The sequence below is a fragment of the Seriola aureovittata genome, chromosome 10, assembly GCF_021018895.1.
Source record: "Seriola aureovittata isolate HTS-2021-v1 ecotype China chromosome 10, ASM2101889v1, whole genome shotgun sequence".
Classification (NCBI taxonomy): domain Eukaryota; kingdom Metazoa; phylum Chordata; class Actinopteri; order Carangiformes; family Carangidae; genus Seriola; species Seriola aureovittata.
In genome coordinates, this window is record NC_079373.1 from 3,260,886 (window position 1) to 3,277,851 (window position 16,966).

Genomic DNA, 16,966 nt, shown 5'->3' on the forward strand with positions numbered 1-16,966 from the left:
AATCTGCTATATTTTTATTGGATCACTCAGAAAAAAAAAAAGACTCAGAGCCTCCTCTCTTCTGATTGGCTCACTGACCTATTGTTACTAGAGCTCCAGAGAGAAGCCTGAGAGAGGAGATGTAAAACTACATTGAGAGAGTTTTTGTATCTTAAAACCCACAAATTAATCACCAGAAAAGTGTCATGTATGGGACCTTTATTTTAAAATGTGTATTTCTAATTAATGTTCAAGATGTCTGTATAGCACTGATGGCTACATTGATCAAAAGAAGACACACTAGCAATGGCTGAAAATGCTTTCTCCTAAATTCATGTCTGTACAGTGTTTGTAAAAACTCTCTAAAATCAGATTCTTGAATCTACCTTCCCTACATTTCTTTGGCTTGTTACAGCTCATCGCATCTTGTAATACATGTAGCTGTGGTACATGATCCTGAGAGTGAAACAAAGACTACAGCCTGTACAGCCTGTGTAAAAGACCCAGAGTTCTGCTGGCACGGTCCTTCAGTGTGCCGGTGCACAGAAGAGATAAAAGGATTCTCACAGAGGGAGCGTCCATCTGGCCGGCAGCGGCTGGCAATACCTACTGAAGATGAATAACCCACCACAATGGTAATGAGGGAGTACAGTAAAGGCCAGCACCTCTGGTGATAACAGATAACACATGTAGCCTCAGTGCCACTACTGGACGCTGTGTCCCTTTTTCCCATTAAGCCTATTTCTTTGTTGGTTTTGGACTCATTTTTTAGTTCAGCTTAGCAGCTCCACTAAACTTTTAGCTGTGGTGATGGCACAGAAACAGATGTTCACTCATTGAGCACTTTATTAGGAACACCACACTAACACTGGGTAGTCCCTCTCTTTGCTCTCAAACAGCCTCAGGTCTTCATGTCATAGATTCCTCAAGATGTTGAAACTTTCCTCAGACTCTGCTCCATGTTTGAGACTTCAGCTTTGTGACATGGAGCATTATCCTGCTGGAAGTAGACATTAGCAGATGGTACTGTGGCCATGAAGGGATGAACATGGTCAGCAACAATACTCAGAGAGACTGTGACACTCAGACCAAGACTGATTTGTATTAAAGGCCCCAAGTGTGATAAGAACATTCCCAAAGCCATCACACCACCAGCAGCCTGGACTGTTGACACAAGGCAGGTTGGGTCCATGGAGTCATGCCGTTGACAAATTGTGATCCAGATCCATCAGAGCAGACTACATTTCTCCATTATGTCCAGCGTTGGTGCGTGTGTGTCCACTGCAGCCTCAGGTTTCTGTTCTTGGTGGCAGGAAGTGGAACCTTCTGCTGTTGTAGGTTGGAGGTGTTGTTCCTTCTGAAGCTTTTCTGTTCACCACAGTTGTAAAGAGTGGTTATCTGAGTGACCGTAGTCTTTCTGTCAGCTCCAACCGGTCTGTCCATTCTCCTCTGACCTCTGACCTCTCTCACCAACAAGGTGTTTCCTCCACAGAGCTGCTGCTCACTGGAAGCTTTTTGTTTTTGGCTCCATTCAAAGTAAAAACTCTAGAGACTGTCGTGGAGATCAGCAGCTCCAGAAAAACTCAAACCAGCATCTGACACCAACAATCATGTCGCAGTCAAAAGTCACTGAGTCACATTTTTCCTCATCTAGATGTTTGATGTGAACATGAACTGAAGCTCCTCACCTGTATCTGCAGGATGTTTTGCATCGCACTGATTGGATAATTGCATGAATAAGCAAGTGTACAGGTGTTCCCAGTAAAAAGCTCAGTGAGTGTATGTTTATCCTTCAAATTTACCATATTGTTTTATATTTAACTAACAATGGATTAATACATCCACACAAATTTGAACAGAAACGTAGTTACTTTTTAAAAAAATTATTAAAATAGGTAAACTGTGTTTCTCTCTGGCCAGCAGGCGGCGCTGCAGCCCCCGCAGCAGCTATCTTACCCTGCTAATGGCGCCAATATGTGTTTTAACCAGGGCGGGACTGCTAATCTCTCATACCGGGGTTTTTTACCCAGTGGGCCGATATGATTTTAATTTTTATAATTTATTTAAAAAAAAGAAAACACCCCTCAACACAAACACACACGTACACAAACATCAACGACCGGCCCATTTTACTGGGGTAGCGGCCTTATGACGCCAGACTGGCCTATTCACATGTCCTCCTGTGCTGGCCCCACCCCTCCCTCTCTGTCCTCTCTGTGTCCTGTGTCAAACGCCGCTCAGAGCGACACACCTCTGGACAGACAGCAACAGCAAAAATGGAAGGGAGGTGCGGAGAAGTTGCGAACCCACAAAATAAAGAATTTGCATACGGAGGCCGCCAAGTGTGCCAAAATCCCACATATCATATGTTTGCTTCAGGGGCCGCAACAGCCTCAACTTCTACGGCGTCTTTACGTGCCATCGTGCAGCAACAGGTGGAAGGAGGAGAGCAGACAGAGGAGCAGGAAGAGAGGCATGATTGTGACTGAGTAACGTTAATTCCATTAAAGTGGATGATAATATTAAGATGACGGTATCATAAAGCGAGACCACCATCAGCTAACGTTACTGCTGATGCTCAGTCAATCAATGCCACATAGTGTAACATAAGCTACTTGGCATTGTTAGAGCATATATCATATCATAACATTAACACAGCCACATGATCAGCAAGTAGGCAGTCAACAGCAAGTGAGTATACTGGTACACTTGTCCATGGCACAAAAAACACAGCTGTAGTCTAGTACGCATATTTAAGGGGACTGCAAAGGAGGTGTGGTGGATGGTGTTTAACCGATTGAGAGGGGGACAGTCTGGGCCAAAAATGCCTTGGCTGATTTTTTGTCCCAGTCCAGCCCTGGTTTTAACTAACATGTTTCCTAGGATTTACGATCCAGTTAGAGCTGAAATGTGAAGAAAAAAACCCAGCGTATCTGAATGTCATATTTTTTTTTACATACTGTGGAGGAATGGTTTCTATACTTCTGCATCAGTATTTTTCAGGGAATCATAATTGACTAAATGCTGAAACAAGAACAAAAAAAGTTACACAAGTAAATAACTAAGCCACCCACCGTGAGCACTTTCTCCTGGGCCTGGACAGCCTCTGGGTTTTCATTTTGAACCATCTGTGTCAGGACTCTCAGGGCGCACGCTCTGGTTGGCACGTCCGGGTCACATGCCTGCAGCAGCCACTCAGAAAAGGACTCAGTAGAGGGGCGAGGGACACTTGTGCCAGAGGTCCTCCCTCCGGCCTGTGGAGTTCTTCCTGCTGCAGACCCTCCAGAGGACACTGGCTGTCTGCTGTGGGTGTTGCTGGGTGTCTTAGTGTCCGTGGGAGATGGATGTGGACAAGTCTGTGCAGCATCTGCCTCAGTTTGCATCATTTGCTTTTTCCTAGAGGACTCGCTGTTGTTCCTCGCTGTTGTTTCAGGCTTTCTGGAGGCTTGAGGGGCAGCAGTGAGATTTTCGGGCGAGTAGGCACCATGAGTGGCGATGACAGTTCTGAGGTTGGATGCCAGCTCCTGGACGACCACGTCACTGTGCTTCTGAGACAGAGTCTCCAGAGGAGGGAGCAACCGCGACATAGAAGTGTAGTCCTCTGCGCTAAGCTGCAAGATTAAAAAGAGGAGAGGACAGTTGGAGAGAGCAGGGTGTGCTGATCACCTTACATGGTTTACACTTCAGATGCTTTCAGATAGCCAACAGTTACCACTGCACCTGCCACCTTTGACATGTGTGTTCAGCAGCAACGGGCAGCAGCGGAGCTGGTGGAGGTGTATAATCCAGGGAGCTCAGATACCAGTAATAAAAGCTCCTGTAACCTTTCTCTGTGGAACTTGGTTCCACCAGTCACAGTTCAGACTGCAGTGGTAACTACTGTCTGACATTTATGGATAAGTTCTTCATTTCTCACTGAACTGATTTCTGAGACTCCTCATGGTCCATTTAAATATCATAGTAGTAAGTATTGATATAACAGCTTTCACAGATTTAAGAAAAAAAAAAATCGCTAATTGCTTTACATGTGACTATTGACACTGTGCAAAACATAATGAGCTATATTTTAATGGTCTGAAGTGCGTGTCGTAAGTGCATTTAGGGCGTGTCTATATCATTTTTTCTATTCTAACAGCGGGAAAAATGGTCGCTGCACCAGGCGCATAGTTCAAAAGGGATGCACTTGGTCTCTTAATTATTCATGGGTGTGTTTTGGAAGTAACGTCTAATAGACTAATCACAGGATTATCTTATCTTCATAATGTAATCTTAATTTCTTAATTTTCGATTTGTCTCATATTATCTTTGAGTTCAGTCTGACTGTTCTCTATAGTCTGGTTGTGTTGGTGAACTCAAGAGAGAACAATTAAAGAGCAAGAGGTATCCACGTGGCTGGAAAGAGTTAAAAGGTAGAGGCAGATTCCTCCAAGATTGAAACTGTATTTTGAAAAGGAGCCCTGTGGAGTTTTGAGCAGGTGTAGTCTAGGATTAGGTCTACATTTGGCTAATGGTCCAACATTTGGTGCCAAGAAACGCAGCGACAAGCCGACTAAGGCAGGGAAGAAGAAAACGCCACTAGCAAACAAACACAGATGTAAGCAAGGATTAAGTTCAAATGCTTCCAAAAGTCACTCTGCAAATGTTTCATTGGGAAGGAAATGCAGTGAACACGTTTATTAGGACTCACACACACACGCAGACACAGACAGTGGGTTGCGGTGAATATCAGTTTATCTGTTTGCTGCTCATGGTGCCTTAAACAGCAAACAGAAATCTCGTTCTGACCTGACAGTAGTTGAGCTCCTCACTTTGCTGCAGTGGAGTACACTCAGTTAGCAGTTTATTAGAAACACCTAGCTAAAACTAATGCAGTCTAATATCCTCCTTCATCGGGGATATAATGTTCAGTGTTTGTTTCAGAGAACTGTTGAATCTTGGATGATGCAGTTTGTGATTTTGTTGGACTCTTACTGCATCATTCAGACAGGTGTTTCTGTTATTTAGCCTTTCCTCATTGATTTTCATTACAAACTGAATATAACTGTCATGAAAAAGACTCCTGTATTGGACTAAAGTAGTTTTAGCCAGGTGTACCTAATAAACTGCCAACTGAGCGTATAGGTGTAATAATGAGACGGTTGTCCAGTGAGCATGAATTTAACTTAGATTCACCTCAAAAACATATTCATGAGGCTCCATGAAGTTCACTCACGATCATAAATATTCAAACAGTTTCCCGTTCCACAGAAACTAAAAGTATAAATGTGGTCGCAGTTTACTGAGCAACATGTTGGTGTGTGGAGTTTTCAGCTGCGAGTACCTGAGGTCCAGACAGCAGAGTGGCCACCAGGCCCATCCCCATGCTCAGCGTCTGGCTCTCCACTGGGTTCTCAAGACTTGGGTCAGTGACCTGATCCAGACCCACGCAGGCTCTCCGAATCAGTGTCACTATGAAGTCCACCACCTGGAGAAAGGACAAACAGCATCACGGACACAAATTAAAAACCCTGACAGAGTTTTCTGATGTGTTCACTATGAAAAAAAAAAAAAACATGATGGAAATGGTACAAGGACTAGGATTGACCAAATAAAATGTAACAGGAAAAAGGAACCCAGACACTTTTTCTAAGCTTTTCAGTCCTTATAAAGAAATCCAGTGGTAACACATCTAAAAATAAGACATTATCCACTTTATCAGAGATGTTTCTTAATCCGTGAGGGAATGTTTGTTGGCCCTAAAATGCCAGCTAGCCAGTCAGCCAACACCCCTCCCAAAAAAAATAATAGGCTATTTTAGTGTGGCAGCATGAGTCAGTGTGGCTTGTTTTCATTACAAGAGCTCCCACAGGAACACGGACTAATTTAAAAATATGCCAGAGAAAGATAGTTGCAGTCTCAGGAGGATAAGCGAACACCTCACACAGGGTGGAGGTGGCACTTCGGGGATTTTCCTCTGAGTAAGTTCACAACATAAAAGTGCAACAAAGTGCAGTTTACCCTGCAGCATCTGCCCAGATAAATGTAATCCTTAAAAATACATGAATTTGGGACACAGACAGTCACAACGAGAACAGATATAGTGCACGTGATACAGTTCTACACAAGCAAGCAGAGTGCTCTATGATATGTGCTTAGGTTTTGTGTCACCTGTGCGGGCTTGCTGACGTTTTACTGCCAGTACAAGCGGTTACCAGTGGTTTTTGACCACTGACACAAAGCATTAAGTCATTTGCAGTTAAATCTGCTGTATCTATAAATGTTGAATTTGTTGTTCACAGTATCTGTTACTAATGAGTTTGATCCCCACAGCAGCCAGTCTGTCCAGTAAGGCCCTGTTCAGACCTGGTATTAACATCTGTCTCAGGTGATCTAATCACTAGTGGTCAGCTCTAAGTTCAGGTGTGAACCACCCGAGACTCATTGAGGACAGGGTTAGATATCCGATCACTCAGACCACACTCGCAGGGGGTCTGGACTCTGGGCCACATGTGGACACATTCTTTTAGCAGTGTGAATGCAAAGCCACATTGAAGGACCAGCTACTCTGGCTGGCTAAAACCTTATTTTATTGTAGAGCTCAGAGCAGCGCATTGATTGGCTCAGTCCCTCCTTGCCTCTCTTGGCTAAAAACAACAACACATACCTGTTTAGCAGGGAGGTGAGATCTGATCACAAGTGGTCGCTCGATGTTAAATCCCGGTGTATTCTGAGGTACTTAGAGCCGTCCACTTGTGATCTGATCACTGAAGACGCATGTTAATACCAGGCCTGAACTGAACAATCACTACGCTAAGATAGAGTATGATCTTTAAGTACAATATCAATCACACTCGCCAAATTGTACGTTTTTTACTATTAAATCAAATGATTTTGAAATACATCAGAAATTTTACCTCCCAACCTCTAAGTGGGTTGGTGTAGCTATGTGACTGACTGCTGGTCAGCTGAGGGGAACTGTGCCATAAACAGGTAACTGTAATTTACTAGCAAAGGACAGTGCTTTGTTAGCACTGTGCTACAGCTAAGCAGCTCATTAACCTGCAAACTGAAGTCAGCAGCACTTTTTCCTGATCGATGTTTGTCTCGTTCAGCAAAACCAAGGTGCAACAAAAGATCTGTTTATGTTTGTAGATAAGAAAAGAGCAACTGGCTGTAAAGATAATGTGGATAGCCTGACACATGAGATGAGCTACATTGCCTCAACAATTGTTGATTTTGTGATTTAAACGTGGCAAACTCTTAACATCCTTCGAAACTGTGAGCTGCTCAAATACCAAAGACCAACTGTGGCCAGTTAAGAGTTGTGAAAAAAAAAACAAACAGACAGACAGACAAAGCAGACATAAAGATGGCTGCTTTGTCTGTCTGTCTGTTTGTTTTTTTTATTATTTTGATTGTGGCATCATGACTATGCGTTTTGCACTTCAGCATTTCTGCTCCTTCTGTGGGGAGCTTATCTCCCTGCTCACCTGTGTGGTCTTCCTCAGCAGCACCGTATGCTGCAGAGACTCCACCATCACAGCCAGCAGCTGAAGTAAAACCAGTCTCTGGCTTTGCCTCGCAGCTCGACCCAGCACTCGCTGCTCCACCTCCAGGAGTGTCATGGCTGACACGTCCAGCTCCTCTTCATCATCCTTCACCTCATCTGCCGCAGCTGTCCAGCTGGTCAGCTCCTGCAGGAGAAACAAGGAACATGATGGAGCGTCGACTGAAGTTACTGTCTCCACTGGGTGGGTCAGAACAAACAGACACACTGAACAAAAGAATCCACACACACAATACAACCTCAAAGTTATCACAGAGTTAAACAAATGTCGCTGCAACAGCCTCAGAAAAACTGAACAGACTGGGAAAATTAAATGCACTGGCTTTAATGATGTTTTACAGGTGTGTGTGTGCGTGTGTGGGTGTGTGCGTGTGTATGTACTGCTTACCTGCAGCAGGTCCAGGAAGAAGTCTCCTGGCAAGTCGGAGTCTTTGAGTTCAGCCAGTAACTGCATCAGACACTGGAGCCTCCACTGCTCCCCTGACAGCTTCTCATACAGAGCATCGCTCTCATCACTGAGAGACAAGAGCAAAGAAGAAATGATAAATTACACTGACAGTCATCGTTGCTCAAAACATAAAAAGGGATGGAGGTGAAATGAGACACATTAAGTTATTTTACTGTTGCTGATTGGCCCGAGACATCTCAGAGGAGCTGCCCTAATTCTGCATTATTCGTTATGTTTCTGTTGTGAGCATCCTTCACAACGAAAAGATCGCTAGTGAGAATATGTTTTTTTCTTTGTCTGTCACCTCAGGCTCTCTCTGGAGCTGAACCTGGCTCCTCCATCACCGCCTGGGGTGAAGTGGAACTCTGCCGCCTCGTCCCTCTGCCCCCGCAGGCCTGAGAGTCGCCTCAGCGCTGACAGGGCTGTAGGTGTCTCAGTGTGGCTCAGGTACCACAGTAAAATGTCCTGGCAGGGAGCGCTGCGGGACACACAGGACACACACACACACAAACAAGGCTCATCTTCAGTATCCTACTTAAAATCGAATTAACCATGAATCATGTATAATTCACATTTCTGGTGACTACACATTTTTAAAATGATTTCCTGCCTTTGGTTTCAATTTCAGTTTTTACTCCACAACAAAAATCAACAGGTAGAGACTTCAACCATGGTAGAAATTGTGACCGTTTTCTTATCTATTTATATATTGTCACTCAATTTTCCATCAGTATCGTGACATATGATAATGCAGTTTCAAGCTAGGACTGTTGACCATGTCAATGTAGTGTCCCGTCCCTGAAGAAGTAGCGCTGCTCAGAGGAAGCATCATAACCTCTTGTCCTGTAAATGCAATGACAGCTCAAGCTCTTGACAGGACTGGTAAGTTGTTAATGCTAACGTTGGCTACGAGCAATAACAAAACTTACAAATAGCTCCTTTAATAGTTTTTGATAACAGTGGAGCTCTATGAGACAGAGGAGTAAGATGTATCAGGCTTTGGATAAACACGATTCTTGTTCACAGAATCAATGTCAGTGTTGGTTTTTGTGTTTTTATGGGATTTAGGGACAGTAAAAAAAAATATAGAATATCAACAGATTTATCCTTAAAATACAAGAAATGTAACTTAGTCCTCATATAATTTTTCTTAATGTCAGTGTTTGCTCATCTTTGCCTTCTGGCTTTATTTTCTCAGAGTATTGCCTGTGGCTATGATGATTCTCAGCAACCAAGTCCCTCCATACATCTGCATTATCAGTTATCAATCATTTTCACAACACAATACTTTCAAAATTATTTTTTTCTTCCCCCAATGTTACATTTGGAATTTGCGTGAATCAGTAAAAAACTGAGCTGAAGTGCTCATTTACTGGTTGTAACTTTTTTGGAAATAGATATTAATAGATATGAACTATTATTTTCTAATTATATTCTTGCATCATTCTCATGAAAATGGGCCTAGAGCATTGTGATGTATAATATCTATAGGTGTAGATAGGTGTTGTACGCACACTATCCACCAACATAACACCATCAGCGTAAGAGAACCAGGTTTTTTAATAACCACCAATTTACTGTCTGAAAACTTTGTTTCACTTTGTCCAAATAAATAAAGATCAGGGAAACCTTCACACTGATGAGTTACATCTCAACCAGGTTTGAAGTGTCACACTGCTGGAACACTTGTGACTGTCTGATATGTGGAAAATCACTGTGAACAGATTAGTTAAAAATAACCATTAAAGACATGGTTTGCAGTTAATGGACTAAAGCACTGGTGCACTACATTTACTTTGTGGAAGTGAGGGTACTGCGGTGATTATGTCTGAGAGCCCCAGTTAATAACAGAGAAGACGTTACCGTAGGTGGGAGACATTCTGCTTGGTGAAACAGAAGAGTGTGAAAATAACAGGGAGAACTTCTTCTAGAGCTTTGAGTAGAGCAGCTGATGGACTGTTTCCAACCACCCAGATCTGACAGCAACAAGAGACACAAGATAAAAGACACTGAGAGGAGAGGAATGATATGGATGAGAGATAATAAGACAAATACAGTGTCAGCAGGGAACATCAGCGTTACTGCAGATATTACACCAAAACCTAATAACCACTAACATCTGCATCAATACAGCATTTATTTAAAATCCAATGTATATCATTAAGCTAAAGTTTTATTATTGTTTTGGTCCCATGCAGAGCAATATCCAGAATTTCATAACGGGGGTTGTGTTGTTTTTGTTTTTTGCAGGCGGGGAGAGGTTTTTTATGATATATAATCATATTATTGTATTTTCTGTTTCAAGTATAAGTGATGCTGCCACTAAACAGCAGTTCATGTTTTATTTGTCACATGCCAAGGTTCAATGTACTGTAGGCAAAGCAGTGGATTGAGGGTCAGACTTGGCAGCAGAGCAGAGTGCAAAACTGCAAAAAATAAATAAGTCCAGATATTATGCAAAATTTTGCATATGGTGGGAAATATTGTGATAATATTAAATATTAGCCCAAGTCCTATATCACTACAAAAACAGTGTCTTTAGATTTTCATGGTTATTACCGTCTTCAACCAGACATATGGTCCTGTCATTGTGGCTTCATTCTCTCCTATTCTCTTCAAGGTGTGCACCAACCCACCTTGAGACCTAACCGAGGACATGAGCTGTGATCATTACTGCGTATCTGATGCGCATCACTGCAGTGTTTAGTGGATGCCTGGGCGTGTCCTCACCTTGTACACATCCTCCACACAGCGTGTCAGCTCCCACTCCTCCACTGCAGCTTGGGAATGGCCGTCGTCTGGAAAACACACACAAGCGCCACAGTGTTCATCCCTGCTGAGATCTGACTTATCAACTATCTGCTGTTTCTGTGACGAGGTGATGATCGCTGGCAGAACAAACAGCACAACCGTTACCGCCTGTTCTCTGGACAGAAATTTATATGAACACACCTTGTACATAACGTGGAAGCTCAACAGCCTTTCTGATGGAAATATATGAATATGTGCATTATTTTTTGTAATAAATAAATAATTGCATATATAATACATTTCTGCAGAGTGATTTAAACAAATGAAAACCAGCATGGAGTTTAGACGATACACCTGAGTAAAATGCATCTCAAAATATGCTGATTACAGCAAATTGGGGCATTTCCCTGTGTATATTAAAGTACATTAAAGATTTAATTAAATTATGATCATCCCACAGCACATCTCAGGATCCACAGGACACAACACATGTGGATATGATGCCACTTTACTGACTGGAGGCAGTGGTGCAGCGTTGCAGAGGTGCGAGCAGGGGAATGAGCAGGTACTGATGAGCAAAGCTGGGCTTCTCCTGCGCCATGGAGAGCGCCGTCCTGGTGGCCACACGCTGGAACTGCTGGGCTGTCAGCTTGTCTTTGAAGTGCAGGAGGTCGAGGATCTACAGAATAACAACAAATACAACAAAGAATAACAAACGCGTAAAAATTACAGCTGAACGATACGCAAAAAACAAAATCGATCATTGTGGCAGATATTGCGTTTGAGTCACAATTTTATTTGGAGAGATCATTTTCACTTTCATTTTTTCACTTTCTCTGTAGTAACGTCATACTGAGCAAACTAACTGCTGAGATTTGGGAACACAGCGACAAACATGAGCAGTCAGCTGATTAGACAAATCACACATGCCAACAGTTTATCCGAATGACCTAAACCAATTCATCTAGAGGTCAAACTGAAAGTGAGCACATCTAAAATGTAGAGTCACTGCACAGGAAAACTGTGCACACAACTACTTAAGTACAATAGGTTGAAGCTGAATCAGAAGGAGGGTCTGTAAACTGTGATGGATGTAGGTTTTTGTTTTACAAACTGTCCGATCACCTGACTGCCATTTCTGACCTCTTCCTTTTAGTGGAATGGAAACAATAACATCCAGGTTGTAATAAACCAGAATTACACACAGTAGTGTTGTTGTTTGGTGTAGTGTAGTTTGATCCACACAAACTACACCATTAAAGGAGTGACTGAGAAAAAGGCTGTTCACACACAATTAAGTTACCAGGTTACAGGTGAATTTATTCACTTAGCTGACTTCTTAAACATCAAACGATAAACTTGGGTGGAGGATAAAAGAAACTTCATTTCACCAGCTAGATTTCTCCTGGAGATGTGTTGTGTGTTTGGTTATAAATACCATATCTAATCTGCTTTTATATGCATTTACTGCGCGTGAGTCGTGCAAAGACAGGGGAACTGCTGCTGTGACAGCACAGCCAGTGGATGAAAGGAAGGATCTCTGCACACAGTAATGATCCTTGTATTCAGAATAGTTCTATTTATTACTATTTGTATTTAGGGCACATTCACACTGTGAGGAAAAGCTGTTTCCTTTTCATTTGTGTGTGTGTGTGTGGGTGTTATCGCAGACAGTGAGAGGATACACACACACACACACACACACACACACACACACACACACACACCAATCAAAAGAAAGAAGCAGCATATTCCCCCATTAATACAGTTAAGGTAAGTTAAGACAGAATAAGGTCGGAGGTAGAGGAGAAATATGATAACTGACCGGCTGCATTTATATATAGATTTACAGTAATCTGACGAATTAACTGCACCTGTGTAACATGATCTCTCAAAATGACAGGATGTTCTTAAAGGCATGTAAAATGACTGAGGTTAGTACATATTCCAGTGTGTGTGTGTGTGTGTGTGTGTGTGTGTGTGTGTGTTGAGCTGACCTGAGGACAGATTTGTCTATAGTAGCTGTTTGCTGAGGCAGACTGTTTAGGGCAGGCAACCAGGATCCTGGCCACAACATCACATTTCCTCCAGTCTGACTCGCCCCCTACAGGACAGAGACAGTGTCTCAGTGCACACGTCACACAAAAGTTCTATTATATAAAAAGATTCAAAATGTAAAATACAAGATATTAAGCAAATGATACAATAGAGGCAAACACAGTGTGGAGGACACAAATAAATCAGTACAACTTATCAAGTATTATTTGGTTGCTTTGTGCTGTTATGATTGAATGCATTAAGTGTGAGTCAATATTTGAATCTCTACTTGTTTCAGTCAGACTCTGCTATTCACTACTTCCTCCACTGTGCCGTCTCTACCTCCCCTCCTACTCACCTGTTCCACCCTCCAGGATGGCTCTGACTACAGCCCGGACACCGTTTGGCTGCATCAGGCGCTCAGACAGCAGCTGACCACACAGACGCCTCAGCCAGGCCGGAGCTGATCCCAGAGCTGCCCTGCTGCTCGAGCCACCAGACTGGAAGGACGGACAGTACAAATAAACTAAACTGGGAAATCCAGTTTACAAGAAAACGCACCTTTAATAACAGAGAACGCTGCCATTCTTGAAATCTCTTCAAATCAATAGGTTTATATTCAGTCACAAACAAAGAAGATAAAAAAGAATTATGCAGTTCCTCTCTACTCTGTGTTTCAGCATCTTTCAGCTCGTTTAGATTTTTCCGACCTGTAACTTTATTGTTTTGGTTCAGTCTCATTGCTCTCATCATTAATGTTGTTTCCAGCAGCTGCTGTCACCAAAAAAGCTCTGATAATCTAAGTGTACACAACCTGTCAAGCACCACACAGCAGGTAGCAAAGTTGGCATAATTCAGCATTTAGCAGCTAAAGAGACGGCTAAGATATATTTTCTCTGAATGATGGAAACTAAAACAGAGCTAAAATGAGAGTAAATATAAGACTGCATATATGTGATGGTCAGAAACTCCTGTCTAAATGAATGCTATAAATATTGCTATAACATATCTGTGCTGCTAACATGTTCTCCAGATCAACTTTACAAAGGTGATAATAAGGTCAGTAATGTGCTCACAGCTTTTTGCAATGTCCCAGAGCTGCCAAAAAAATAATTTCATTTCAACAGCCAGATGGAACTTAAGAAAATAAATAAATAAAACTCCTTATGTTGCAGTTGGTATTTAGGTGAGATCAGTTAATCTGAAATCACATCTAACTAAGGGGCAACAACAACATGATATTATAATTTCAAATACATATCAAATAAAACAATGCACTCTTATCACCCCTTATTCCAGCTGTCCCTGGTATAACCCCCTGCCCAGAAAGGGACATGCATACCTGTCTGGGTGCACCTTGGAGGATCAGCAGCTCCTTGATGACGATTGGCTGGTAGACTTTTCCTAGAAGACTTCTGAGGGCCTCCTTGCAAGTTCGACATTCCTCAGCACTGAGTTTCTGCATCTAAAAGGTTTTCAAGAAAAAAGAAAACAGATGTGTTTTATTTCTCTTGACTTATCCTTGCAAAAAAGGAACAAAAAATCCATATCCAGATGAGTTACCTTCTCCTCCTCTGAGCCTCCTCTCTCTGTCCGGTGTGGCTGGTAGCCGAGCTGGCACAGTGCTGCCATCACGTCCCCCAGATGCTGTGTGAACACCAACGTGGCGAGAGACGACAGCTCTGCCAACTTCAACAGGACATTTGTGGTGACAAGAAGGCGGCGTCCCTCTGCTGACACTTCTCCACCACGGACAAGTTTTTCCACCATGGCTCCAAAAGCTGACCTGCAACCCAGTGGCACACCCACTCCAGGGGCCAAGTAGGGACAGAGCCCCAGAGAGACCACAAACTGAAGAGCTGCTCCGAGCGTCTTCAGCTGGGTGACACTGAGAACATCAGGAGGTAATGGTGGAGCCATCTCAGGGGTGTGTTGTTTAGCTGCAGAGGGAGCGTAGGTCTGCTTGAAAAGTTCGAGGTCATTAGAAAGGCGTCGTGCTAAGGTGAGAAGCAGGAGGAGACACTCCTGCACAAAGCCCCATGTGGCATCTTCTGTATCGCTGGAGAACCATTCTGCCTCCACCACCACCTCCTCCCTCAGCCTCCTCACCTCCTCAAAGCTGCTCTCACTCTGAAGCTGCTGGAGGAGGAGGGCCCTGTTGGTCCGCAGCACGGCCAACAGAGCCTCTTGTTGTGAGGACTGATCATCACGCACAGACGCCTCTGCAGACAACGACACAAAGAATATAACATAGAGGGTTGTGTACAAGTAATTCTGCACAGGATTTTTGATTGTATGTAGCCTATCTTTTATTTCTGCTGAGAAATTGTTTGTAGATTGTAAATGTGACTTAAAGATCAACATTTTACACTTTTCCAGTGTTTTATTTGAAGTGAAGTTGTATAATATAGTTATAATATAGTTTTACATCTCCTCTCTCATGCTTCTCTCTGGAGCTCTAGTAACAACAGGACAGTGAGCCAATCAGAAGAGAGGAGGCTCTGAGCCTGTCTTCTGATTGGCTAACTGTTGTTGTGATTGAATAAAAATATAGCAGATTTCCGGTAAACACAGAGAATCTTGCAAGGTTAGATGGTGCAAGGTTAGATGGTGGCTCAAGGTGGGCAGGGTTTGAGGCATGGCTGAGAGCAGTCAGTGACTGCTTCGTCGTGACATCACAAAGTTACAGAAGTCCTGACAGCTCGTTTCAAGGCTCAGTTTCTGAATACAGGCTGTGTGCATTTCTCTGTGGACTGAGGCTTTGATACTTTTACAGTATTATTATAGAACCTAGACCTGCTTTATAATCAAACAACACATGGAAATCTACCTTTATAATATATGGGACCTTTAATAACTTATCAAGCAATTAGATGGATAACCTAGTTAACCTCGGCAGATGAAAATAATAAAGAACATGAATGTGTCTAGGAATGAGAAGAGATCAGCAGAGGTTTACTAGGTTGCTACCTGTCATTGTTCTGACAAAACACTTCAGAATTTGTGAGGAATTGGTATCTCTGTCTAAACACAGTGACTGATACAGAAAACACACGTATGCACCTGGAAAAAAGGGTGAATATGAAGTGCTTACTTTAACTTTTTTTTTTTTTATCATTAAAGGTTGGTTTACAGCAGCCAGGATTAAATTTTACAATCACCACCTATACCATGCCATACCTAACGGGAAATTTACTCTTACCTTTTATCTGAGTTAGTTATATTTATATTATCCACTTACCGCCAAGAGGTTTCGTGAGGGTATTTATCGCTGAGAGAATAGCTGCAGTCATGTCGCCATCACACAAACAACCGACTTTACTGCATATGATTTACAGCACTTGTTTTTCATACGAACTACATTAGCTTAGCCAAGCCGTGAATATGTTGTGTTGTTATGCCCACGTTACGCCGTCGGCTAAAACTCAAAATGGCGCTGAAATTATACGTCATCACGCATCATACTGGGATTGTGGGATTGGCTAACGCTACATCCACAGCACTGCAGTAGAATGCACACAGCCTTCACTTGCAAACATAATAGTAATTTAGCGAGTCTAAACCTTTTATAGTATTTGGAAAAGAAACCAAACAGTACATTAAAATTATAAGTCATAAGATGAGAAAGCTGCAAAAAAACGTGGATTTGGGTTCTTTAATTTCTATATTTAGATAGTTCCCCATGGCTCTAATGCTTTGTATGTATGAATGACTAATACTGACAAAACAATCACATGATTTCTCAGTTCTATGAGACTTACATGATCAACAAAAGAACAGAGTGCTTTGTAGTAAAGTGCTGAAACTGAGAGCCCATTTCTGCCAGGAAGAGGGGGGGAAAAAAAAGAAATAAAACAAAATTGTCATGGTAAAAACATTTAGTAGTTACTGAATTCTTAAAGTGCTGTCTCTGCTTTAGTTTACAATACAATAGCTCACTTAAAAAAAAAAAAAAAAACTGACTAAATCAGAAAATGTCAGTGGTTCCCCAGGGCATTTACCAAAGTGGCCATCTTCAGCTGAACCCACCCTACAAACTACACATCTGCAGATTGTGCTGCCAGTAGCTAGGTCTCAATCACATCCAGTCTGTCAAAGCTATAACAGTCAGAAAACTCCAAGTCCTCTGAACAAAACCAAATGCATGTGACCATGTCTTGGTATGTGCTGTAGGAGGGTAGTGGAAGTTGTATTAAATTGCCATG

The 16,966-nt window shown here is 42.4% G+C and overlaps 1 protein-coding gene across 1 annotated transcript in view; it reads right to left on the reverse strand.

Annotated features, from left to right (window-relative positions):
- Positions 1-16,172, reverse strand: part of tango6 (transport and golgi organization 6 homolog (Drosophila)) — a 29,221-nt gene extending 13,049 nt beyond the window's left edge. The window contains exons 1-13 of the mRNA XM_056386315.1: positions 16,003-16,172; positions 14,325-14,983; positions 14,104-14,226; positions 13,120-13,261; positions 12,722-12,828; positions 11,241-11,403; positions 10,704-10,771; positions 9,837-9,949; positions 8,278-8,451; positions 7,914-8,040; positions 7,449-7,652; positions 5,300-5,443; positions 3,054-3,590 (exon numbers count right to left, since the gene is read on the reverse strand). Of these exons, the coding sequence (XP_056242290.1) occupies positions 3,054-3,590; positions 5,300-5,443; positions 7,449-7,652; positions 7,914-8,040; positions 8,278-8,451; positions 9,837-9,949; positions 10,704-10,771; positions 11,241-11,403; positions 12,722-12,828; positions 13,120-13,261; positions 14,104-14,226; positions 14,325-14,983; positions 16,003-16,054 (2,613 nt within the window). The 5' untranslated portion in view covers positions 16,055-16,172. The remainder of the gene's footprint in view (positions 1-3,053; positions 3,591-5,299; positions 5,444-7,448; positions 7,653-7,913; positions 8,041-8,277; positions 8,452-9,836; positions 9,950-10,703; positions 10,772-11,240; positions 11,404-12,721; positions 12,829-13,119; positions 13,262-14,103; positions 14,227-14,324; positions 14,984-16,002) is intronic.
- Between the last annotated feature and the right edge of the window lie 794 nt (positions 16,173-16,966).